General features: G+C 39.5%; 1 protein-coding gene and 1 long non-coding RNA gene across 7 annotated transcripts in view; one reads left to right on the forward strand and one right to left on the reverse strand.

The window, feature by feature from the left end:
• Lmo3 (LIM domain only 3) overlaps positions 1-27,399 on the reverse strand; it is a 59,783-nt gene that overhangs the window by 31,885 nt on the left and 499 nt on the right. Inside the window, exons 1-3 of one of the 6 annotated variants that reach the window (XM_076940714.1) lie at positions 26,012-26,423; positions 25,743-25,808; positions 20,158-20,371 (exon numbers count right to left, since the gene is read on the reverse strand). In XM_076940714.1, the coding sequence (XP_076796829.1) occupies positions 20,158-20,363 (206 nt within the window). In that variant the 5' untranslated portion in view covers positions 20,364-20,371; positions 25,743-25,808; positions 26,012-26,423. Of the gene's footprint in view, positions 1-20,157; positions 20,372-24,499; positions 24,674-25,549; positions 25,658-25,742; positions 26,425-27,399 lie in introns of those variants that run through there. The other 5 variants (XM_076940713.1, XM_034511857.2, XM_076940712.1 and 2 more) reach the window with 5 other exon arrangements.
• The window catches only part of LOC143443579 (uncharacterized), a 4,501-nt gene continuing 3,548 nt past the window's right edge, over positions 26,447-27,399 (forward strand). Inside the window, exon 1 of the long non-coding RNA XR_013112696.1 lies at positions 26,447-26,643. This is a non-coding gene — a long non-coding RNA (uncharacterized LOC143443579). The remainder of the gene's footprint in view (positions 26,644-27,399) is intronic.

A 27,399-nucleotide genomic window follows, 5' to 3' on the forward strand; every position in this document is an offset into this window, starting at 1 on the left:
AAAAGCCACCAAAATATGAGGAGGAGCTGGTAGAAGTTGTGTATCTATGATTCCAGGGATTGTGTGACTAAGTCAAATGTGCAACAGCCAAGGGAGAAATCAGCATTTCTGTAAGACCAGGGTTCCCAGGCTGCCATCATTTTCTCTAAGTATGTTGTGAGGATGAGCCACTGGGAATCCATCAAAATTGGGTAAAATTGTGAGATCTAAGAAGAGTAGAAAGCTTTTATAAAGGAGAAGTTAGAAGTATTGGAAAATTAAAAAAAAAAAAAAAAAAAAGACTGTGAGGTGCTTTCTAAGAAAATGCCCTTTGGTTTCAGGAATTAGATATCAGGGAGTTTAGTGTCAGCAAGTGAGCCTGAGGAAGTGCAGGTGACAGGAGCAGGATATTATTTTTAAGAAAAGACTCCTGAGACCATAAAGTTGGCTCAGTGGTCAAGAGCTCTCATTGATCTTGAAGAGGACCCAGGTTTGATTCCCAGCAACCACATGGCAGTTTACAATCATCCATTAATACACTTATGGGGGCCCGATTTCTGTGGGCACCCAATAGGCACGTGGTGCACACATATATACACGAAGACAAATGCTCGTATGTATAAAGCAATAAAAGCGTTATGCTAGTAAGATCTTTAAAACAAGGATCCCAGACAATAAAGGAATTTGATATTATCAGCATGCATTTGAAAGAATGAAAAAGTAGTTTTAGAACTGAAAAATCCTGTCTATATTCACACACTGAGTATTGAGACCTTAGAAAGGAAAAAGAAGATACCTTCTAAAGATTCACAATGCTGGAGGAAAGGAAGCCAAGCAAAACTGGGTTGGAATGAAATTTACATTGTTCATCATCTGGATGAATGTGATGAGAGTAGTTGTAGATGCATGAAAAGAAGATGAGACATACATGGCGGGAGGAGGAAGATGCATACAAAACCCAACAAAAATTTTAGCAAGTGTCAGTCTATATACTCTTGGGTTGATTTTAACAGTTCTTAGACATAGATTAAGAGCAGTCACAAAGACTACTACATCTGTGCCCATTTCCCAGACTGCTGTTTATTGGAAGACAGACAAGATACAAGAAATGAGGTTGGAAGGCTGAGACCAGCTTGAATAACAGGGCGTTTCCAAAGAGCAGGGAATATTTCACTACATTGGAGAAATAAAATATATAGCAGATCAGTTGAGTGTTGATATAATGAATTCGCTATAAGACAAGTAAGATGGTATGCTAATATAGTGTAGACTATATATTTCTGAGATGAAATACTTTGTGCCGGGAAAAGACACTGTATGTGATCCTGATGTGGCATCAATTCAGGATACCAGAGAGATCCAATACCCTAGGGCTCGGTTTCAGTTGTGTGGGCTGTACTCATTAAATCTTCCAGAATCATAACAGTAAGGAACATACAACAGCGAGAAAGCGTAAAGAGCGAGGCGTGTGAGCCCGAAGGAGTTTTGTTTCAGGAAGCCGGTTTTGAGTGAGTGGAGATGTCTTTATAGAAGTTCCTCTTGGTTTCACGGGATATGGGATATAAGTGCTTTGCCTCTGCTCACAGCTGAAAGGAAAACCAACTCTTTCAAATTAGAGGCAAGTTATAGATGAAGCAATGGTTGAACCTTAATTAAAGTGATGTTTTGATTTTGATTTTTTTTTTTAAGTGTCTTACCAAAGATTGTGGGTGTGAGAAGGTCCCTGACAAGGACATTGATGTTCACATAAAGTTTACTGGGAAAGTGTGTATGTCCAGTAGACCAACATAGATAGTGGAAGGAGATAAAAACAAAACATATTTAGAGTTCATGTGGTTGGCAGAGAGGTGATGGTATTCTCTCTCTCTCTCCCTCTCTCTCTCTCTCTTTCTTTCTTCCCTTCTTTTTTCTTTCTTTCTCTCCTCTTTCTCCTCACTCTTTTTTCTCTTCTCTATCTCCTTTTCCCCTATCTTTCTCCTCTTCTCTCTCTTCCTCCTTCTCCCCTTCTCCCTCCTTCTTCTTTTTTGCCCCCTCTCCTTCTCCTCTTTTAAAAATCGTTTCCCTCTCCATATTTAAAGACAAGTAGTACTAAGTAGCACAAAACTGACTTCAACTCAAAATTGATCCTCCCAAGTGCAAGGTGTGGAGACACAATGTGTCATAATATCAAACTTTGGTCATGCTTCCTTTGGTTAAATTTTCATCAACTTGACATAAGCTGGGGTCATCTGAGAAGCTCAACTGAATAAAAATATTGTTATCATATTGGCCTATAGGCAATTCTATTAAGCATAGTCATGATTAGTGATTGACATATGAGGGTCTAGCCAACTATGGGCAGTGGCAGCCTTGGGTACTTGGCTCTGGATTATGTAAACAAGCAAGCAGGGTGAGCCATAGAGAGGAAGCCACATTCCTGATCTCTGCTTTTTGTTTTCTGCCTCCAGGTTCCTGCCCGAGTGTCTGTCCTGATTTCCCTTCACAATGGGTGGTAAACTATAAGCTGAAATAAAGCCTTTCCTCCCCAAGTTGCTTTTTGTCACAGCAATGGAAAAGCAGCCTGGAACACACAGTGACTGGTGATTTTAGAATAAAGAGTTCTACTGAGATGTTCGTGACTTGAAATGTCTGATATTTGGCCTAATGAGGTACCCTGAAGATATCTCTCTTAATTCCAGGGAAACCATACTATCTACCAGAAGCATGGAAAGAGGCCAGGAGCCCTTTGGATCTTATAAGCACAGTCAGAACTTCTTGCTTCACTAATCTCTGATGAGATGTTGAAGCAGAAGTAGCCATGATAAGTGTTGATGTGGGGTGGTGATCCCCCTTCCAAATATCCAGGATGCGACAAGCATTTTCAAACACCAGCCAGTGGAGTTTTAAAAGTATGGGTGGAATTGAAACTAGAAGTAGAATTCTAGCCAAGAAGTTACCTATAAAGTATCCATACATCATCATCTTTATTATCTCAATTTTAAGAGATTTCCCTTATAGTTAAGAAAAAGAAACATAGTTTATCCAGATATGAGCAACATATCTTGAGGCATGGCTGTCGCCCCAGGGAGGCATGTGAGCCCTGACTTACCATATGTTTGGTGTTCCAGACTGAACTCTTACACCTAAAGGCATTTGCATGCAATCCCTGCTTCAGCCCTCTGTCAGTTAAATAATTCATTTTAATTTACATCAAAGAGTCATTATAGAAAGCAAGTTACTGATTGCTGCTTTAAGAGATCACTGTCACGTGTATGTTTGCTTTTTAGGATGATAAATTGATCATGTGTATATAAACATTAAGGAGCTCAAAAAAGTTGTATGCACTCTGGTCTTTATACTATGCAGGGTAAATTGAAACGTTCCCAATATGGTTTCCAAATACCCTTCACTTTCACCTATGTTTCGTTTTATGTGTATGATTTGGGGAATTCCTTTTATCACATCCTTCCTGCCCTTACATTCATCCCACCCAGCCTTCTGTACTTCCACCAAGAGTCATGCCCTGTGTTCTAAACTCTACTTCTCTCCACTGTAGTTCCATCATTACCATATTTAAGTGCAATCATTTGAATGATCTTAGAAATAAGCCTCAAAGAACATACATATCTCTATATATCAAAATTCAAAATATATATACAAAATAACCAACATGTGTTATATGTTTTATATTTTTAATATACAATATGTTATATATAAAACACATATTAAATTATGTTTATATATTATATATTGATATATATTCTGTTTATATTTGATATGTTATATATTTTATAGTTATGTATAATATATAAATATGTGATATATATATATATATATATATATATATATATATATATATATATATAGAGAGAGAGAGAGAGAGAGAGAGAAATCTCATTTCTGAATTGTGGATGGAAAGTAGTTTGACCTGAGATACTTGGAAGACAAAGAAAAGAAGAAAGTGCAAACAAATTTGTGATTCACAGGGCTCAATGCAAAGTATCATGCAATCACTGACTGACTCAGGAACTTAACTGATACTCAGATTTGGTGGAATTGTCACCTCTGATTTTGTTGGCTATTGTGTGATATGGTAAAAGTTGTCTACAGCTGGGCTGGAGCAATCACTTGGTAGACTTAATGTTTGCCCTGTAAGCATGTGAGCTTGGATCCAGGTCTTCAGTAGGAGGTGATAAAGTGTTTGTCATGTGAGCATGTAGGTCTGGCAGCAGCGTGGTGCTATGCATCTGTAATATCAGTGCTGAGGGGGTTGAAACAGGTGGGTACCAGAATAGAGTTGGTCAGCATCCAGTTATAAAGAGTGAAGAAGACATTTGATATAGTTCTCTGGCCTCCAACCCAAGTGTGCATGCACACACACACACACACACACCTACAAATAAACAAACACATACATATTCATATACTAGGATGTAAATTATTTTAAAATTTCCACAATCACCTCCTTTAGCTGTTAAAGTCTCAGAGTTATTTGTTAAAATATGCTGTAGAGTAGGCTAGAGGTAAAACCCTGATTATAATTGTGTTGGAAAGCCCTTGGAAGACCAGAATAATAGAGTTCAAAGTCAAAACCATAGTTGTCTAGAACACCTTCAACTCAGGATATTTAATACGATCAGAAGGAATAGTTTAATATTCAGGTTTTCAGATGACGGGCCATAAATGCTGTTTCCTTCAGTTGACTTTTGTGAAATCAGGAATGGAAAAGCAGTGTTTGAAGTTGGATGCCAAGAACACTGTACCAGGATGGCATCATGTGACAAAGACTACATGTGCACTGAAGAGTCACAACTAGAGCACATGTGCACATGGGGAGCCTCTACCCGACAACAGGAAGGAGGGTGGGCCACTGTGAGTCTTCATTAGCCACGGTTTCTTGGTTTGCTCCAACACACAGCTGAATGGAAAACCCTTAGCACTATCTTTAGACAAATTTAAAATTACACATTACCCATGATCGAGGAGATGGCCTGGTGGGAAAAGTGAGTAAGAGGACCTGAATTTGGATCCCCAGTGGCCATGTAAAAAATGTGGGCCTGGTACAGCCTGAATTCCTAGCACAAGGAGTCAGGGATTGGAACATTTCTGGGGCTTGCTAACTACCTCTCTATCCAATTACGAAGCTTCAGGTTTGGCAGGGGAAAGGGAGAGACACAGGTGGCAAGGGAGTCGAGAAGAAGAGGGACAGGAAGAGTGGGAAGAAAAAGGAGGAAAGGAAATAGAGAGGGGGTAGGGGAGAGAGGAAGAGAGGAAGAAGGGGGGAGAGAGGGGGTAAGTGAGAGGAGAAGAGGGCAGAGGAGAGAGGGAAAAGGGGAGAGGGAGAGAGGGAAGGAGGGCGGGAGGGAGGGAGGGAAGGAGAGGGAGGGAGAGAGAGAGAGAGAGAGAGAGAGAGAGAGAGAGAGAGAGAGAGAGAGAGAGAGAGAGAGATCTTGCCTCAAAAAGTAAAGTAAGCAAGAGAAGACATCCAGCGCAGTCCTCTGGCATCCACATGCTTATGGGTGGATACATACCTTTGCACACACACATGCACGTGCACGCAGAGTACACACGACTCTTTATAGCACAGATAAAGCTTTCTTTCGTGATGTTGTCAGAGTGAGGCTCACTAAATTCGAAGGCATGTCTGCACAGAAGCTGCAGATCTCCGGATGTCCGAGGTGAGCGGGAGTAATCAGCTCATAAGCTTTATTAAAGGGTGCATCAAGAAGCCTGGCAACAGGGTAGAGAATCCAGGACACATATTTTTTGATTCCCCTTCATGCTCCTCTCTCCTGCCCCGTCAAACACAGACACACACATACAATAGTGGATAGTGCTTCTTTCTGCTTCTCAGGTACCGAGCTTCGCCACTTGTGGCTCCGGCAATCCCATACTTTTGTAACATTTTGTTTGTTTGTTTGTTTGTTTGTTTTTCCCCACAAAGAACACATAATCCATACACAATTGGTTTCAAGTATTTTTCAAATACTACTGGGTGACAGATTTCTTCGTAAAATGGTAAAATTAGATAATGCATCTCATCTAAACTCATGATCTTCTCTAATAGTAGATCTGGGTGGGGGCTGAAGAACGCATGCGCTCCCATCATCCAATAGCAGCGCTACTACTGTCTCCTCTAGAACACTCTGTCCTCCTCCAAATAGCCAACATCCTCCTTGCATCTCATCTCTGGCGACTCTCTTCTCTAGAGTCTCATTTTCCACCCAATGTATTCAACTGTCCTCCTCCCACGGGGTACATAGACAGTAGCTTATATTTTAAACTGTAGTAACTGTGGGGACAGCCGGGCTGTCAGTCTCAAAGGTATTTATAACCTACACACACACACAGACACACACAAATGCAACGAGCAAAGTGATTCCGCTTAACCAGCTCTGACTACCCACTTTAAGAAAATCACGGGGTGTGCCTAGGATCCAATGCTAACAATTTGTTACGCAAGACAGTGTTATAGCTTCCTAAGTGGTAAGTAACTGTTTAAAAATTCCCAAGCATTCTGAAAATGTTTCACTTAAACATTCCTGCAATAAAATCTTATTGAACTGTTGCTTTCATTAATTTTCTACAGACTAGAGAGCAAGGGACTCAAAGTCCTATTTTTTTTTCTTTCAACTTTGCCTACTACAAGCAAATACACTGTGACTCTTTTTTAAAATAAACCCCTGGCCTTGAGTTTTGGCCCCTTAATAGTAGCCTACATGGTTGACTACTCTTGGTGTTGGATTTTCTTAAATTGTATTTTTTGTCAGTGTTTCATATTTTTTTAAGCAATGGACCCTATAATAGGAAGCACTGTTCTGTCAGGAGTGCATTTTAACAGCAGGATACAAGTATTTTTCACTACAGGAGACAAACAATGATATGTATTACATGCAATAAACATCGCTTTGGTACACAGGGTTCTTTCAGCATTTATCTGTCTCAAATCTCACTGTGTCCTGAAGGGGGGTTTGCAGGGAAAGGAGAGGAACCCTGCCTCATATTAGCATAGCCACTGGCTATGGTACAGCAGCAGATTCACCACAGAACTCATGAAAGTAAAGCTTGGCTTAATATTAAATGACCACACCAAGACCTGCTAACTCACAGACAGGACGCCTCGAACTTTGAAACAGTTGAGCTTTCCTTTATAACTGTTTCCAAATCTTCCTATTTGCCTGGCCCCATCACAAATCGTCATTACCAAGCAACTTTCAACCAAAGCACTAAAAGCTACTTACATAGAGTCGTCTCAAAACGGCGGGGTACAGAATTCCCAGAGATCCCTTCAAAATATTAGCATTTCAATTTCTATTTTTCTCTTATTTCAATACCACTATCATAATTTTTTCTAAAAAAATATGCAATGGAGAATTTATAATTCATCAGTTTATAAGATTTTTATTTTGATTGTTCTAATCATGTGTGTGTGCCTGTATACACACAGGTGCCCCTAAGTGCGGTGCCCATTGAGGCCAGAAGAGAAGAGGACAGCAGATGTCTCTGGGTTAGAGTTACAGGCAGTTGTGAGAGATAATATGATTCTAGGAACTGAATTCTGGTCCAAAGCAAGACCAGTAAGCGTCCTTAACCACTGAGCCACCTCCAGCCTCCCAAGATGAATTTAGATAAATTGAAGGTGCACACTTCCCCCCCCCCCCAAGAACAACGTTAAAACAACATTGTAAACAATACAAACATACTGATACCCTTACATCATGGTCATTTAAGAAAATGAATGAAAAATCAACATCATTAAGGAAAGCTAAAACAACCTAGGGGACATTACGTAGAATACTTTAAAGGTTGTGGGCTGTCATATACTAAACCAGGGTTGGGCGAGGGCAAATAAGATATCCAAGAAAGCTGTCACTTCAGTTACAGAGGAAATCCAATTTTCACTAATTCCCCTAAAGAGTCAAATTGGCCCTAATAATAATCTCCACTGTTAGGATTTCTTTTTTAATGTGGCCTCAAGTGCACATGATATTTAGCTATTTCTTCATCCATCTTCTTTGTAAATGAAAAGCCGGCAAAAGATCTTATTACAGTCACTGCTTTTCATAGTCGTGATTATTAATCACTCTTAAACCTCATCCTAATCTGTTTCTTTAATGTTCTTTTTATGTTTAATTTTCCTACTACCTTATCTTCATAACTCAGTGAAATTCTTCCATCATAGCAACAGAAGCTGCCAGTGAATTATCAGTTAGCAGGTTTAGCTTCTTCCCAGGGCCATCCCCCCAATAACTCCATGAAAGAACATAACACCATTACTTACCAATACATAGAGACCCAAGGGCTTGAATAGTTCACAAAGGAGCACACAGCTAGGATGTATTGGAACGGCGCAGACCTAAAATCTAAACTGTTCACCATTCTGCTTCTCAACATACCTTGAAAAGCTAGAGATTAGATCTAACCTTGCCTAGTGCGCAAGTTGCTTGGTGAATTGGCAAGAACTTGTGTGACTTATTTTTTTTTTTAATAAATTGATAATTACAGAAAAGAAATGCTCATGAATTGGTCATAACAGGGACATCTGACTATTCTGCCATTAACGCTGGTTGTGATGGGAACATCTAAGGCAGGAGAATGATTAGTGATATAGCACAATGGTTAGAATGATGAGATATTAAGCCTAGTGGGGTGGCTCACACCCAGTATGCCAGAGTTCAGGAAGGAGAGGTATACACTGGATGCCATCTGCTATACAGTGAATTGTAGGCTAGGCAGGGGACCAGAATGGGGCTCTTTCTCAGAAAGGAATCCAAGAGTGTGGGGCTGAGTTAGTAGAGCTCTTGTCTGGCAGCACAAAGCCTTGGGTTTGATTAGTGTTCTGTTAACTAGGAATGATGGCCCAAGCCTGTGACACACCACTAGGGAGGTGTAGGCAAAAGGATCAGAAATTCAAGTTCACCCTTAGTTTCAAAGCAACTTTAAGAGCAGCCTGGGATACATGAGACCCTGGATCAATAAACAAACAGCAAACAAGAAAGAAAGAAATAACAATAAAAATATAAGATAAAATCCCACACCACCCTCTTAGTGATGCAGAACAAAGATGGATTATCACTTGTAGATAAATTTTTAAAACATATTTTTAAAAAATGAATTAATTTAAAATCTCTCTAGAGTAAACTGTTGGCAGGTCTCTGCAGATAGCCACTCCTGATCAAAAGCACAGGACGTTAAACACGTTTGGCCAAACGGACAACCAATCTTCTCGAAACCAGTCTTTCTTTAATAATGATGTCTGACAAGTTTATTTAAGCAATCAACAAACTGTGGGGTCAAGGTAAAGCAACCATTGCTTAAAGCCAAACTAAAGTCTGTCTATTTTAGAAGAAAATAGTGGCAAGTGATTTGAATGCCAATTCATCCTGAACAAGAAGGCAATGATAAAAGGTAAACCAGCTACTGGGGCATCTGGAAGCTGAACAGAAAAAGTCCCCAGGACTCAGAATGTCAATAGTGATTAATTCTTACACAGCCCTTTGACCAAAACTAGCACTGTGAATAGTATATATTCCCATTTTTGTGTGAATGTGAAACATAGGGGCCACTCTTTCAAGTCCTGTCCAGTATCTCCCTGTGAAATTCATGACACATTAGCCTAGATTCTCAGCAAGTGTCTGTGGTGATAAAACCCAAGATCATCTTTTGTATAGGTACAAACACTTTGAATTGTGTACAGTTTACCTTATTTCTCTCAGTTTCAGAATTATGGTACAACCACATACTCAAAACATAAGAATGCGTAGTAGAGAGAGGATTCCATGGCTAAGAGCACTGGCTGCTCTAAGAACGGGGTTCTAGTTCCAGCACCTATATCACAGTTTACAATCTTCTACAACTCCAGTTTCTGGGAGATCTACCAACCTCTCACTGGCCTCACCAGGCATCAGGGACACATGCACAAAATGCCTATACACAATAATAATTATATTAATATTTCAGTTTTTAAAAATAATGCTTATCTCTTCCCGGTATGAGCTTAGCTCAGGTGAACTAGGTTTAGGTTCAAGGTGAGAAATAAATCTCATTGTAGAAAACACTGGTCCTGGTCCCACGTTCCTCTCATAATGTTAAGAATGTTATTTACTGGTTGTTTCCAGTAATGGTGTATCTTTCCTAAAAGCTGGTTCAACGCTCTGACTGCTGATTAGAGCAGATATGTTGGGATAACTTTTTTTTTCTCTAAAAACAATTTAATTCCTTAAGTCTAGACTTAACTTTAAATTTTTATTTTAATCTCTCTCTCTCTCTCTCTCTCTCTCTCTCTCTCTCTCTCTCTCTCTCTCTCTGTGTGTGTGTGTGTGTGTTCAAGTGTACCTAAGGCCCTGTACACACAAGGTAATTTCGTCTCAATTAAGCAACATCGCAAGCCCAGACTTATCTTTTATCAACAGAGAGAAAACTCAGTACAACTGACTTCAAAAGTTTGAAAACTGACAACTATTGAAAAACTTCCACCTCTGAAATTTGTATTGTCCAAGTATTCAAAAATATACCTTGTGATTTGCCAAGAGCTCGTCTGCTGACCAGGGGTCATCTTTCTGAGCAAGCACCATGGTTTGTGGCCCCACACAGTGTGGCAGCATCTCCTAGAATTGGCATTGAAATACTTGAAGTTCAAATGGACTTCCAACCATATCAAGGTATGTGTAAGGTGTTAACTTAAAATAAACACAAATATCCAATAACCAATGGATTAGTAGCAGATGGTCATATTATCATGTCCTTGTGGTTTTTGAATCATATTTCATAACTTCTTAACTATGAAGACTCATCAGCATGTCCAAGTAAAAAGATTCCTAAAGAAAAGTAAAAACTAGTAAGTGAGAGTGACAAAATTTCCCATGTGAGTCAGTACTAGAACTTTCTAATCCCAAATGCTATTGACGAGCGCTGCTCAGAGCATACAGCTTCCCTAGAGGACACTCAGAATTGTCCACGTGAATCCCACTGTAACCATGACAGGGGCAGCAGAGGTCCTCATGCTGACTGTCTGTCTGTCTTTACCCTCTAGGCCTCATGCTCTTGCTACGACCACAGCAGCATCTTTGATCCTCAAATGTATCAAATATATCAAAAGTATTCCTATTCCAAAGTATTTATTCTAATTATTTTCTGTGCTCAGAATGCATTTCACATATGTGCCCCTCATGAGTAGCTCTGTCATTTCCTGCTGTAACTGTACCTGAAGAAATTTCCTCCATAAGGCCGTTTCTATGTGTAACCTAAGAGGTCAGTGCTTCAATTCTCCATCTCTTCTCTTCCTCTCCATCTTCCTCTCCATTTCTCTCCACACATGCATGTGTGCACATGTACACACACACACACACACACACACACACACACACATTCTATGCTCCCTGTTCTTCCTCATTCCCTCCATTTTTTCATATTTATTTACTCTGTCTAATTAGAATAAAACTTCTTACAAGGGCAGAAATTTTATATTTTATTCAGCATTGTGTCCCAGGGCCTTGTTGCCCCTCGAATAATGATATTTATTGGATGAGAAGATGAGGACAAGAATGCTAAATGTTTTGCAAGATGTCAATGGTGCCTGCCATTGATAGCCTGCTGACTTCTGTGCAAAGTGATACACTGGTTCAAACACAGGTCCATTCTTACCCTAAATGCAGAAATACAGCTATGAAGCTCCGCTTTTCTAGAGATTTCTTACTTACAAAGACTGTTTTTAAGAAGTTTATATTTGTTCTTAAGACCTTCCTTCTAATGTTTGTTTTTTCTACTTTTATTTTTCATGCGAGAGACTAAACTCAGGGCCCTGGATATAGAAGGTACATAGTTGACTACTCAGCTATAGCTTAACCCCCCCTCTTGTTCTTCTAATTTTACTTGACATACACATCTCAGTTTTCTACATTGGTTTTGAAGGTCATAAATGGAGTAAAAAATATATTTTACCTAGTTATTTAGCAAGATTATTATCAATATTTAGCAATTATAGAAAAAAATTTAAGTGCTAAATGCTTCACAAATATTTCAGACTGACTATCTTATGGCTCACGTAGTAAAATATCAATAATGACCTTTTAGTATTGATGTGTCATATAAAATCAAGTAGAATATTACATTTTCCATATATTATTTATATTGATAAAACATTGATACTTAAATTATTATTTTATATTTTCTCAATATATGAATAAATGCATATACAATCCTAAGTTTTAATAAGCTCAATATATAATTGAACTTGTCACTTTTACAATTTGAGTCCACTTGCACATGGATGGCTATCTATACTCTTACTTAGTGCTACAAGGTATGGTAACTTTGTCTGTTCCCACCCACCCAAGTAAAGGGACAAAAATGGCTCATTCCTCAAACTCAGACTTTATAAGACATAATCGGTAACCATATGCTTTTATTGTGCAATTTATAGATGCAAAGTAAGTACTGTATTTGGGATCATAAAGAATTCTAAAATGGCATAATCTCATTTATTTCATAATATGTCAGCATTTTATCGAAGGCTGTTACTTGTAGTTGAGTCTGTGTTCCTGCTGTTGATCTCCCTGCCTAGAACCACCAAGTGCTGGAACTATAGCACGTGCCACCATGCCATGGGCAAAACTTTTAAAAATAAAAACAAATTAAAAAACTGATTTGAAAAACAGATGTACCCACACTGGTACTGTACTCATTGTGAACTGGTATTAAAAAGCAGAGTGTTGCTCTGGGAGTTCTAGAAGCTGTGACTTGTCTGGCAGGTCTGGAATTAGCTTCTACCTCCCTGTTGCCTTTTCAGAGCCTGTATCACTAAAAAGGGGCGGGAGCGGGGGCAGGGGCGGGGGCGGGGACGGGGGGGGGCGGGGAGATTCGGTTTTTCTCTGTGGTATTTAGATTCACATTAAATGTTAACATTAACATGCTTTACGAAGTCCTGTGCCCCTAGCTTGTTCTCCTCATATTTGATATTTATGTTTGCTAAAACCGATCTTCTCTTTATTAATAGGGTAGGCTTAATGTGGACACCACTGTATTGCACCAGTAATAACAATTTCACTTAAATATGGCTTTAGTGCGTTCCTCTGCAAATAATCCTTCAATTCCTAAGAGTCTTTTATTTTCCCAGTAGCCCAGTTGGAGAGTTTTTAATATTAAATTGAATCATAACAACACATGCTGATTAGAGTCTGACTTAATACACAAAGCTTAATGTTAATTTTACAACTTCAAATCAAAGATCCTACTAGTTCAGGATGGTTATTTATCTCAAGTGTGGTTTTATTTGAAACTGGTAAAAGCCTACAGCTAGATATATCTCACATCAGAAAAAGCTAACAGCATAAAGGAATTCAGACAGAATTAGAACCATGGAAACATTGCTGAAACTTAAGTTTTGATGAACATAGGACAGAAACCAAAAAGGCCCAAGTGTATGTACATGTCGTTGATATGATGTGCCTGTGTGTATAGTAGGTATGTCTTATTAACATAATTAAAGGTATATGCTTAAATCATAATTCCTTTAAAGTAAAATTATTTATTGGCATCAATAATAAGACATGAAAGTTAGGGAAAATAAATTGTTTAAACTAACAAAAAATTGTAAACAGGTTACATGTTTCACAGTGTAAAGTTTTCTTGAAATAAATTTTGCATAAATACCTTGACGGGGAAATACATGCTTAGTTTTCAGATAAATTGTGTTTCCATCATACAACCCTAACTAAAGAAGACAGGTTCAGCCTCCAGAGGAGCTGGTGAAAGTGGAACCAGAAGACAAACACCAAAGGTGTCAAATGGGAATAAACCCAGTATTATGAAATTTGTCTTTCACCCGAGACTAGCAAAGATGTAACATGTAACAACACATCAGTGCTGCACCTTACAACAGGAGGAAATTAGCTGGCATCAAGTGTCAGGACTTCACTGGTTTCAAAGCTCAACATACCATGAAACTGAAGAATCAAGAAGAGAGGTAAGTGACATCTAACAGGAACACAGATAACACACAGACCATTTATTTCTACTTCTGTTCTTAAGGTCTCACCAGATGTTTATGCCTACACACACACACACACACACACACACACACACACACACACACACTTTAACATTACTTGATAAACACAATACATGTCAGCTCACTGGGTAGGGTCTGGGGCTGAGATGAAACTTCTGTCTATGATGGAATGATGGAACTGAGGAAATTTTTCTTTTAAACAAAATACCAAAAGAGGACTTGGAAGAGTTACAGAGTAATGACGGAAAATACCATGATCGTTGAGGTAGCTAAAATTCTTATTTTTAGGATCTGTAATTTTTATGTGAGGCAGAAAACTGAACCACACAATACATTTTTATAATGTAAATATTCATCAAGACCATTTACAAAATTACTACTTTCAGCATATTTTCAAAAGGAAATTCCTTAATAAATTATGTTTATGCAGTCCAAACACAGCATTAAGATGTATTATTAGTCACTTAATGGAAGCTAATGGTGAGCTTATAAATGAAGTGCTGGCTTACTTTGGTATTTTCTAAGAGCAACCAAAAATAGAATTCTTTCCCAGAATTCTACATATTTATAAAGTGCAAAATAAGCGATCCTAGCAATTCTCAAATGTATTTCTTCTAGATGTCTTTAATCCTAAATATACTTGTAGAAACAAATTGTTTTTTATTCTTTGCTAAGTCGGGCATGTCAAATTTATCCAACTTCCATATTAAAAACAACCCTCGTTGAAGTTTGATGCATTATAAAATGATGAAAAAACAAATAGATAAATAATGTGGAGTATTTTAAAATAATTCCAGAGAATTGGTATTTTTCATGAAAATAGCTGACGTATATAAAACAAGTCAAGAAAAAAAAAATCCAGAAAACAAATAGTGCTAATTATATGAATTATGTAAATATTCTTTAAAGATGGGTAACTGTGGAATTGAAAATAGAAAAAGGTTATTGATAGGTTTACAAAGGAAAAAATTTACATATAGGTTAAATATTTTTAATAGACATAGTTTCTGTATACTTGTTCCTCAGGAAGTCTGCTGTGAACCACCAATTATTTTCCCAGGCAAGCAACATCTCTCTAAAATGTTGAATCAAATGACATGATCATCTCTTCATTAAATTGCTCTATGCATATTATATAGTCTAAACTAGAATTCAATAATACTTTCCTACGATAAAAGCAAAATGGAAAAATCACAAGTCTATGTAAAAGCTGTAAATAATGTCAAGTAATTTGGGAGTCATACCAGTATTTTTCAAGAGACCACGGATGGAAGTATGTTTATGCATCGAAATATTTCATTATACTAAGATCAAATAAGGCACTCCGATTTTATAAAAATAAAAGCTGAAGTAAAAATGCCTAAAGCCTCCTAAGAAGCTTGTAGGAAAAGTTTATGTATGAGGTAACTCAATCTAGGTAGAAGCTTATTTTATTTTAAAATTCAGATCATAAAAAGTTATTTAAGAAATAATCATTTGCTGCTTCCCGGGCCAATGTTTCCATCTGCTTCCTGTTCAGAAGATGAGAGTGAGGGAAGAAAGAATGAATACTCTATTTCACATTAAGACAGACACTAAGTTTTTGTTTTACCCAAATGAGACGGTATTAATAACACATCCCTATTTATATTTAGGGCTATTATCACACATCAATATAAATTTAATCTTACATAAAAACTTAGAAGTACCAGGTTTGATCACTGTGAAATAAAGTTATAGCTAGATTGATGCTCTGTGCAGCATTTTATTTTAATTTGCTCTTTAAGAGTTACATTATTATATTAAAGTATATAAAATCTGCAGTCAGCAGAGCAAGCTTCAATCATTTTAGTTAATTGGCAACTTTGGTGGAATGTAAAGCTTCTTTCTTTCCCGGTAGTTTTGTTTTAAACAAATCATGCTCGCATATAAAAATGGCAAATTGCATTAAATTTTATATAAGATGTTTTACGGCTTCTCATATGGAAACAGCTATAAGCAGCTTTAATGGCGTACACTAGAGGAAACAGCTTTGAAACAGCTATCTGGCAAGGCAACATTCAAAGAGATAGGAGATACAGGAGGTATTGGCTTAATGCTTAGAATATGCCATCTGAATCTGCAGGCTTACACTTACACACACACACACACACACACACACACACACACACACACAAAGTAAAGGCTGTTCGAAGGTTGGAGTGGTAAGATCTGATTTGTTTTTCTCTCTAGGTCAAAAAGTACGGAATAGGAACATTTCTGCAGTTCTAAGTATTTAATGTTTACATAAAGTCTTAATTCTAAATCTCTGGTTATCCACCGGCTATTCACATTCAACAAGATGAAGAAGTGACAGTACTGACCAGAGTCTCTTAGACATGACTGCTAAACATTGTTATTTTTACTCAACAAATGACTATTCTTAGGTATTATCAATTTTAAACTCTGAAGTCTAAAGATGCTTTTTGTCTATTGTGTTACAGAGTTGCCTTTAAAAATCTTTTAAAGAATAGATCAATGTGCTGGCTTCATTTTTAACAACTAATTGTCTTAGTTCTGACATAGAGCTGCTACCTGACTGCAGATGGACCACACACCCTTGCTCTCAAAGGAGAGAGAGATCTTAAAAGTCAATCATGCTTTTTCTTTCTTTGTGGAACAAGTTCCAGAGGAGGAGGAGTGGTCCTGCAAGGAGGTAAATTTTGTCTCCTTGGGTATGTACATCTTATGTTCACAGCAGAATAGTAGATCAAAAGACAAGCCAGCATGACAGGCCAGTTTCAGGAAGTGAGCAGTCCCTCTCACTCTGGGGACCAAAGCTGCAGCAACCGAAACTGTTTTGTTTTTCCTTAAATGATGCTGACTGTGTCACAAAGGTTAAAAAAAAAATGCCTCGGAGAAAGACATGAATCACAATAATGAATACCTTCAGAAAGTATCCTGCTATCTAAATTCATATATTTTCCTATAATTTAATACCTCCAGTCCACGACTCAAAGGACTTACAATGGTTTCATTTCGTAACACTACCCTATCCACATAGAGTAATAGCTAAACCTTCTAAAACTCATAGTTTAGAATTAACTAATTTTATTTGTTTGTTCATTTGTTTGTTTTTATTCTATAGGGGGAAATGTTAATTAAGCTATTAAGAACAATTGATAAAATATTTCCCTCTTCTTCAGCTATGAACAATTACCTACTTTAGCATAATACCAATAAGGGACAATTTATAAGCGTGGGTGACGTTTCCTTTAGTATTTTCTTTCTTAGGTACCTAGTGACTCAGAGGGACAAATCTATATCTGTAACTTACTTGGGGCTTGTTTGGTACTGCACCAAAAACCATATAATACTCAAAGTCCCAAAAAGTAACTATTTTGAAACAGGATTTAAGTAGTTAAATATTGCCTGCGAAAAATACAAAAACAGAACACATGCGGAACAATGACGGGAAATGGGTTTTGAGGCTCTGCAATTAGACACAGAAAAGTGTTTGTTCATTAATCACATTATAAATATTCTTACAATAAAATAAACTATCTTAATAGCTCCAGAGTCTTAATTCTAAAACTTAAATTATGCACTGACTGTTTTATGCATATTGCCACAAATGAGTTTGAAAGTAATGGCTAGAGTCCAAAATGTCATTACTTAATGACATTCTTCCCTTATTCTTAATTTTGGTTGTTGTTTCAAATTCTACCTTCCACAGAGCAGGCATCTAATAAGTATTTGTAAATGGCTGTATCCAATCAAAGGCTTTGATCTACGAATAAGTTTGGTTAAAGGTGCTGATGTAAAATACAGGTTCGGACTATTTTATTTTCTTAGAGACACATCTTTATAATGTCATCGAGACCTATGCTATGCACATGAAACTTGCCACATCTGTGGCATATTCCATAACTCACAACCCAGCATTTTATGCATACTCCACTTCTCCATTCCCCTTTGACACTTCTGAGGTATTAGTGAAATTGCCCAAGTCACATTATACACAGCAAACCTTCAGCTTAAATAAGGATACATTTGCTGTTAACAACTTAGTCTGAAACGTTAACAACTCTTGGGCTGTTAACATAACAACTGGCCATTAATGTGGTAATGACCAATTTCAGAGGAAACTGTTCCTTGAGAAATGAACACATTGATGATCAGACGATATGAAAGAGTAAGATATATTTGTAAATAAGTTAACTAAAATTAAAACCCAGAAGAAATGAAAAGTTTTATCTTAAAAGGTATCCTACATTTTGTTATTTTAAGGAACAATGAAGACTTCAGGTACGTAAACTATTTTGATAAATTCCCTTGGATGAAACATTTACTTGAGATAGTCAGACACTAGGGTAACATCCTTTCCTATTTGCTATCACAAGGAAGAATAAAGTAAAACAAACCCAAGCTTACTTTCTCTGCTGTCCACACATTAAAAATGCAAAACTATTTTACCCACGAAACAGGTAAACTCAACATTTCTGAGTCAGAAATATCTGAAGCATTTAAGCCACCATCTTTGCATTTTCCTTAACATTTATTTATTTATTTTACTTATTAAAATACCTACTCCAGCCCATACTGTATAGACTCCTTGTTTGCAATCTCAAACCTAAATCCACTTGAAATACTAAAACTGTGCATAATGTAAGTCAAAAGAAGTCCAAAAGCTGAGGGTATTGCCTTAGCACAGACAAAGCGAACCTGGAAAGCAACACACGTCAGATCATGAAAAGCAAACAGAAACGCTTTATCTGGAAATGAGGCGCTCACTCACAATGAGTGCAGGAGACATTTTTTATTTCAAAGAAGAAAAGTTCAAAGACTGCAGAGTTCTGAAAGAATCTGTTTTGTAAGTTAACTCTGATTAGTTTGCCACCATAATGAGGGAAGCCCTGGTTCCTGAGAGTCACTTTCCAATGTTGCCACCTTGCTTGCCTCTAGCTCTAGGAAGTGGTAACAAGTGCATATAATTAGTCAGGAGGCTGTAGGCACAAGCCAGAGCAACACTTCCAGGGGAGAGCAGAATGTGATAAACCACACTGGATTTGCCCTTATGCAACCACCATTAATCAAAAGATATATATGTATTAGGATAAAAATCTGACTTTAAGTAGCTGAATTATAGACTAAGAAAAGAGGGATCAAATTTCCCAAGAACCACCTCCCAGAATGGCCAAGATGGTTGGTTAGGGAGTTACTGCCAATTGATAAATTTTGTGTCATAAGGAAAACGATTCAAAATAAATAGCTTAATGTCAGGCTAGAAAAAAATGATTAATTGTATCAAATATGAAAGCCCAAATGATGCCATATATCATTTCTCTAATTTGATAGACCCCACTTTATTAAGATAAGTAATTTGCAGCTAAGTCAAGTCACAAAGTCCCCTGAAAAGAAAATACTTTCTCTTCAGGAGCATTTCTGTGTTGACAAAAAGCAGGGAGACTTTGGACTAACATCAGGCAGGCATAACCATGGATACCCACACTGTCTTGAAACCATTCTGGTGTTTGTACTTTGGAGGATAGCAATGGTTCCCATCAACTTTGAGGTCATTACTTTTCACTCTCAAAAAAAAAAAAAAAAAATCACAAGCGAGTCTGAGTCTGAGGCTGCTCAATATTGAAATGATCACTCGAATATCCCTAGGTGGGGAGACAGTCACTCTGTGTGAGAGGTCCAAAACACTGCAGTAAATATACTAATAAACACAAATTAAGAATTTAAAACTGACTTTCTTTAATGTACGTGAGACAGGAGAGTTAGCTGAATAACCAGACCATTCAGTTCAACTAAAGTTGAACTTATCTAAAGTACAGAGCTAAAATGTTTAGGTGAGCAACAGACTCATTTGTCTGTTGGACTCAACTAATTTCAACTCTTTGGCTCTAAAGAAAGAAACAACCTGGATGTTTTGTCAGAACATCCCTGGCATTAGCTGCCATTTCCAATGTAAGTCATGAGCGACTGATTCTTCAGTCAGCGTACTTGGACAAGCCAAATTAAAACACTTTAGATGTTTTGGCTGGCTATCCCTTAAGCAAAAGTTTGCTTGATAAAGGCCAGCATTGTGAAGGCTGGCAGGGTGACATCCTTGAAGAACACCAGTCAGTAGTTACGGGAATCAAACCAACAAGGCAGAAAACACACTTACAAATGTACTATAAAAGGCACCCAGTCAACACTGGCGTGCAAAGAACGATTCCTACCTCAGGTAGTCTCTGCGACAAAGGATGAGGTTAGCTTTCGTGTACAGGGTGGAGCCCACCTCTCCCAAGCGGCAGTCACAGCAGGCACACTTCAGACAGTCCTCATGCCAGTATTTGTCCAGTGCCTTCAGGAGATACCGGTCCTTGATTTTGCGGTTGCAGCCAGCACAACCTTTCGGCTTGGTGTCTGGCTGAACTGAGAGCATTTGTATGCCTGAGGAAAGAAACGAGAGAGAGAACTGGGATGTCAAAACGGAAGGACGGACGAACATGTGAAATAGTAAAACACTGCCTCTGCACTCCTTTCTTCCTTCCTTCCTTCCTTCCTTCCTTCCTTCCTTCCTTCCTTCCTTCCTTCCTTCTTCCTTTTTGAGGGATGTACCATAATCAAGCTACGTTTTAGATTTTATAAAAGCCATATGAAAATCATGATGAGCTCCTACACACGAAGCACAGCAGTGGTAAACCGATGTTGTACATTGGACCTTGACACTACACACGGGCGGTTAGAAAGCCTCTAATCATTTCCATAGGTTCATAGGAGAATGGTTCCCCTGGGAAGTGCATCTGAACAAGTGGATGGCACCCTGAGAAGCAAGAGACTAAAGCTATCTCATAGTTGGCTGATGGAGATCAAAACTGAGCTTTGTCCAAATGGATAGACAATTTGTTTAACATGAATTTGATGGAAGCATTGTGCATCTGTAGGGGAAATTCAGACCCTTACTTAGAGGAACAGAAGTTTATAGATAAGTGCACAGTGTTTCTAGCCCAAAGGCCATCAATCCTATAGTGGCTTATTTACATCCAAATACTTGCTTCTGTGTCCTTGATATTTCAAAGTATTCACTGTGTTAAAATAACAAAGGTTATCTGTTTTCATACACATTAGTCACTGCTTATATTGAAGACTCATCACTTGATTATATAATATATGCTCTAACACAAAACAAGTACAGGATCACGTGATTTATAGCCCCAAGCATACACTTATTTTATAAAGGAAGGAAGGAAGAAGCAATAGAAGACAAAGCCCAAGAAGGTACAAAATTAGGCACTCATTCATAGACAGATATGTACAGAAGGTATACATGCACCATATTAAATAAAGAAAAATCTTTGTATTTCAATGCTGAACTTTCTTCATAAGCAAGGAATCTGGCTGGCTTCTACGGCTTTTACAACTTGACTGAAATATTTTCAATTAAATGAATACTCTTTTTTTTTTTTTTTTAAGTTTTTTCCTTTATTTTTCCCCAGGTGTCAAACACTCAAACACTTAGCCTATAAAAAGAAAGAAAGAAGGAAAGAAAGAAAGAAAGAAAGAAAGAAAGAAAGAAAGAAAGAAAGAAAGAAAGCAAGCGAAGAGTGCTGGCCAATTATTAAAGCTTCGTCTTTATCAAATGATGGATTTGAATCACTATAAACTACTGCAGACATCATTGACTCCCTTGTATTACAAATTATAACATAGAAAGCCACAGAAGTGAAGTAGTCCCTTGTAAAGCTCAATGATATCACTACTGTGCACCTGATACCAGGTGGTCTACCTGTAACTCGGCGGTCACCCCCTTAACACTTCGTTTCCTCTCTTCACATAAAGTTTTAAACTTGGTTGGACAGAAATATAAAACGGCAAATATGTTCGTGTTTAGGAGTGTTTCGGAAGGGAGAAGTGAAATATTGGTGATTCATTTCTCCTCAAGATATATAAACTCTCTCCTTCCTTCTGATAGCAACCCCTCATTAACTACCCTGAAAAAAAAAAACAAATAACCAAAGGGGAAAAATAAAAACAAATAAAACAAAACACCACCACCGACAAGCACTGATGAGGAGTCTGAAAGCATAGCCACAGCTGAGTTTGTTTTGTAGCTACAAATATCGCAGGAAGAACACATACTATTAAATTGTTCTTGAGCTCAGGTAAGAAAATTGCTCCTCTGGTAGAGCTGCGCAGAGGAGGGTGTGCAGGGAAGAAAGCAGGGTGGCTGTCCTGTGTGTCTGACACGCGTGGCTCTGGTGTTCCGAGCTGTGGACCATCAGCCAGATTTGTGCAGAGGAGCAGGTGGTGGCCCTGTAGCTCGGTTTCTGATCCCTTCTCTTTGAAGGAGCTCAGGGCCTAGTGTAGATTAATCATAACCCTTGATAGCTCTGCTAAATCTCACTCTCTAGAACTTCTAACAAATGAAGTTTCTTTGATCAGAACTAGTTATCCTTTTCTAGTCAGGTCCCACAAGGCATGAATCCCATTAATTACGGTGTACAACAGACCCAGGCGCCTCTTAGTCATATACCTGGGGAAGAAGGGGGGATTTTGATTTACTAAAAACAGACAGAATTTTATGACTAAAAGCATCTCAATGTTTGTTAAGGGTAACTATCCTAATTATCTAAGTTTTTTTTTTTTTAATACATCACTAAGCTAAAGATTTTAAAAAAAAATAATTCTTTTTGGTAGTAAGCTATACACCATTATTTCCTATACTCATGATATTATTATTAAGTGCAGAGGGTCAGCTATCTTTATTCAAAATGCATTGTAACCAAGACAGCAGATACCAACATTTGGCACAAGGAATACTGCCCTGCTTGTCTCCACAAAGTGTTTTTGTTGTGTTGACATTTTAATTTAGCACTCAGAGGCCAATTAATAACTGAAACTCTTACATTCTGTTTGGCCTTGTGCATGAAAGGAATCTGATATTTTCTATACCATCCTCATATGTTCTTTTAGAGACCATCCCCCTTTCTCTTGCAAATAGAATCTGTTCTATTCTATGCATTTAGAAAAACAAACGTAGGAAAACAACCACTTGGTAGTCACCATGTTGCCAGGCACCTAAAAGGCAGAAAGCACTGAGCAGGCTCTGCTCTTGGTCCAAAGAAGTATACATCTGGGCAGAGTTATGTGTTCGTGGCTAAGAGACACTTCACAAGTTGCTCATAGCCCATCAGCACCCATAACTAGTTTTTAGATTGGCATGCAAATTGTTCTGAGGGAAATTCTTATTGCCTCTGAGACCCTGCCATTCTGAGTTATTTGACAGTTTAAGGAAAATCATAGTTTTTTTTTTTTTTTTTAAGACATAAATAATAGCCTGTGCAGTGTGCTGTGCAGGAATAAGTAGAACCGTTTCATTTAAACTCTGGTGAGCTTTTAATTGCCTGGATTGCATTGTGAGAAGGCCTGCCGGTTGATTGCATCTATTATGTCCCCTTGTTCTGTGCCATTCATCCGCACAGTCTTAGCTTCAGTAGTTAACACAACAAAGTAACCACAACTCCACAACACATAGGGGCTTAAAAAATAACCAGAATAACGAAAGATGTGCAGTGCTCAGGAACTATGGGCTTTTTTTTTTACATGTATGTATTATTTGAACTGATCATGCTGAATGAATGGAGAACATTCCTTCCCCTTTCAAAAGATTTACAGAGGACAATTTGGGAGCCGTGGAAGGGGGCTCCATCCAGAAAAGCTTTTGGAAGAGAGGATGCTAAAATCGGGTCGGCAGGTTTCGCAGCTGGGAGCAATGGCATAGATTAAAAGAATTTGGCCAACACAGCCTTCTGATTGCCAAGAGTACCAAACAAAAGATTGTCTCTCCTCCTGCCCATCTTCCTCCCACTCACGCACCCCCCCCCCAACCCAGATTGGAAAACTGGATTGGGCCTAAAAGCTTGTTTCTCTCTGTTCACTGGCCCAGAGCACCCCTACAGGCTGCAGCCCCCTAAGGGAACACAATGCAAATAGATGTCCCCAAATCTCTGGTAGTGGAGCTGCTTAACTCTGTTCTGCCCCTTCAACTCCCAACCCCCTCCGCGTCCCTTCCACCACCCTCCCCTTTTTGAGCAATGGAGCTGGGAACCAATTTGATTCCCTTTTTCTCCAATGCAGCTGCAAGGCTCAGAGATACTGACATTTCCCCACTCTTATCAGTTTAATTACAGTTACCATGGCAGCAAAGTGCTAGTGCTTGGCAAAGGCCAACAAGAGATTTGCAAGACTGGGTTCAATTTTGATGCAGCTCACATGCAAAATAAAAAAAAAAAAAAAAAATAAGAAACATACATACACTCTAACAAAGAATCTCCTTGTGGAGTTTATGATCCAACCTTTTGTGGCTGTGTCTTTGCAGCCACGCTGGGCTGGTTTTGCAAAGAATGTACCAGTATTTGTGACACTTAGAGATTAATTGGTCGAAAGCAGCAGTCTTTAAAAGCAGCAGCAACAATAATATTTCGTATCTTCCGCAGTAGAAGAGCAGGCTGGCTGTGGAGCTAGCCACGAGTGTCTAGCGGCCCGAGAAAGTACATCTGTGCTAGAAGGTAACCTTACCAAAACTTTTCTCTTGTTTCTGCATGAGTTGACTGAGGCGTGCCTGAGTCTCCGTAGCTTCGCATGGAGCATCAAGCCCAGAGGTAGAGAGTAGAAGTGGAGAGTCACTTGGATTTGGGGCCCAAGCGTGGATCTGGTGAGCAGCATACAGGGCCCAGGATCCACTATTGTGAAGCCACTTTGGGAGCTAGGGTCTAGTGGGCGAGGGAAGCAGGCAGTGGGGGAAGGGATGAGGGAGCGTGTAAAATGATGGCGAATGACAAAGCCACATGCTTCCCTCACTCTGCCCATAATCCTAAAATCCCAGCGGCCCCTTTTAGCTTCCTGGTAACAAATGGATTTGATTAAACCGTCACACGCAGTGTTAGCATAGCATATCGTGTTCGGTATGAAAAAGATCATAAATCTGACTTGTGTTTCATAACAGCAATCTGAGTAGCCCCGGTTAAAATGTGCTGAATCTCTCTCTCTCTCTCTCTCTCTCTCTCTCTCTCTCTCTCTCTCTCTCTCTCTCTCTCTACCTGTTAAGATGCAGACACTTGGGTACAAGGAACCTGCCTCCACTGGACACTTGTCCCCCATCTCCATGCCCGGCGACACAGCGACACAGTCACTTTTGCAACACACAGAGGCAGTGTTTTGATTTTAAGGTTGCATTGGGAGAACCAGGGGTGTAGACAAAAACAAAGGTTGTAATTTCAACTCTTTCTTGGGGGTTGCAGGCATAAATTTCATCAAGCAGGTCTGGGAAAATACCCAAGACTGATACCACTTCCCTTAGACTGGAAGCAACCCCCAACCCTCAACCTTTGCAAACTGTCCCAACCAGTCTCTTGGAGTCAGGGTATGCGAATGCTGCAGCTCGCAATGAACTTTGTCTATTATGCACTAGACTCCTACTTGAGATGTCGCGCTGCAGCCGCGCGCTCCCTCTCTTCCTCCGGCATCCACGTCTTCCGCCCCACATCTCTTTCATGTCTCATCATAAAAATAATGATGCCTCTCATGATTTAAAGAAAAACAAACAAACACGAAACCGTCTCTGCAGACCTGCAGCGTGGTGAAAGTTGCATTGGTGCAGAGGATGGTTCGGGTGCAGCTTTACTTCATGCTTCATTGGGAGAGGATGGGGAAGAAGAAGAAGGAAAAAAAAAAAACACCCAACATCCGCACACGCACGCGCGCACCAGCAGACACACACAGCACAAATAAGCGACGCGTGTGTACACAGCCTCTCACTTACCTTCTCAATTAAGCGATACAGGGGAGGGTGTTCAGTGAGCACAGCGGCTGCTTGGTAGCGCTTCTCCTTGGGAAAGGTCAAAAAGAAACATTGTTTGAAAAAAAAACGGGGTAGAATCTCTCTCTATTTTTTTTTTAAGTTTAAAATAATGAGGTCCTCCAGGATCCGCCAAGTACCAGTGTGGACCGCATGCGAGCCACAGGTGTCCTTCTTTTAGGCAACTGCAGTCCGGGGGATGTCTCTCTTGGTCCTGGCTCCTGACAACTTACCCCAGCAGCGTGAGAGGAGCCCGAGCTGAAGGAAGCCCTGGCTCTCAGCCGCAAAATGCAATCCCTTCCCAGCCAGACATAATACAGCCCAAGAAAAGGTCACCCAGTTATTACAGCGCCTCGGAGCCCAGGCAGCGCCTGTCAGAACCACAGCGGAGGCAGCTCCCTTCCGATTCAAGAGTATTTACCTCTCGCCCCCACCCCCTCCCTCTCTCTTCTCTCTCTTCCTTCTCTCCCTCCCTCTAGCTGGCTCCCTTGCTCGCTAGCTAGCTTGCTAGTGCTCTCTCTCTCTCTCTCTCTCTCTCTCTCTCTCTCTCTCTCTCTCTCTCGCTCGCTGTGTCTCTGCTCTCTGTTCTGCAGCTCAGTCAAGTACAGCCGCCCTCGGAAAGTGCAAAAGCAGCCACGAGACAGATCCAGGCTTTGTTGCTAATTTCCCAGGGTGAAAATTGACAAGCCTGGGAGTGCAGTCAGCACAACCCATTGCATATGCTACTGACAAACGCTGGGGACATCCCCTCCCACCCATCCCCATCACACAGAGAATGTGACCTCTGCAGGACTGGACTCTGGAAGGACCCTACCTCCAGGACTCGCCTACAAGAAGAACTGCGAAAGAGCTCCGGAGGAGAAGGGTAGGGCTTCCTAAAATAACGGGGGCATTTTGGAATAGGATGGGGACGATGAAAGCAAATTGCCCTCTAAATCTGTTACTGACAGTGCCAGTGGAGGAAGTTAAAGTAAAAGCCAAGGAATCAAAGTGCTACCAGGAAACACTGGAAAAAAAATGCACAGTCCTCCGTTTAGTAAATGTCTGGGGGGTGTCTGCAGTTTCCAGGGCTATGGATTCCATTTAGAAACTCTCTGAAGTCCCTGTGCAGAATGCCTTGTCACATAAACCCAGTCCAGGCAGTGCCACATACCCTTTCCTCTCTCTCTAATGGCCCAAGAGCCAGCCTGTGAACTTGTACCCCATACCAGGTGCTGAACCCAAGGTGACCACTGAATCACACTTACTACAGATACTTGAGTACTTGAATTTAAAACCCTCTTCAGTGCTAGTCCCCAGGAAGCCCAAGCCAGGCTTTCAGGGCTAAGCTGGTCCTCTGGCCACTTGCCCACTTACACCCTGCCTTCACATACTAAGGCCTGGGCACATGCTCTTATTTCCGCCTCTAAACCTGCCCTATTTCTCCAACCTCTTCCCTGCACTCTGCCTCTTCTATAGGTCACTGGTAGCTTTAAAATGCCTTTTTTTTTTCCCCCTAAGTTTTAAACTTCAGCCATTGCCCCCTTTGGTGGCTCTTGCAAGGCCTTCTCAGCATTTCTCACACAGCCTTGTCAAAAGGTTGAGCTTAAAAATAGTATCAGTTTGAATGACATTGGCTGTG

This window comes from Arvicanthis niloticus, chromosome 9 (genome assembly GCF_011762505.2).
Source record: "Arvicanthis niloticus isolate mArvNil1 chromosome 9, mArvNil1.pat.X, whole genome shotgun sequence".
In the NCBI taxonomy this organism is placed as follows: domain Eukaryota; kingdom Metazoa; phylum Chordata; class Mammalia; order Rodentia; family Muridae; genus Arvicanthis; species Arvicanthis niloticus.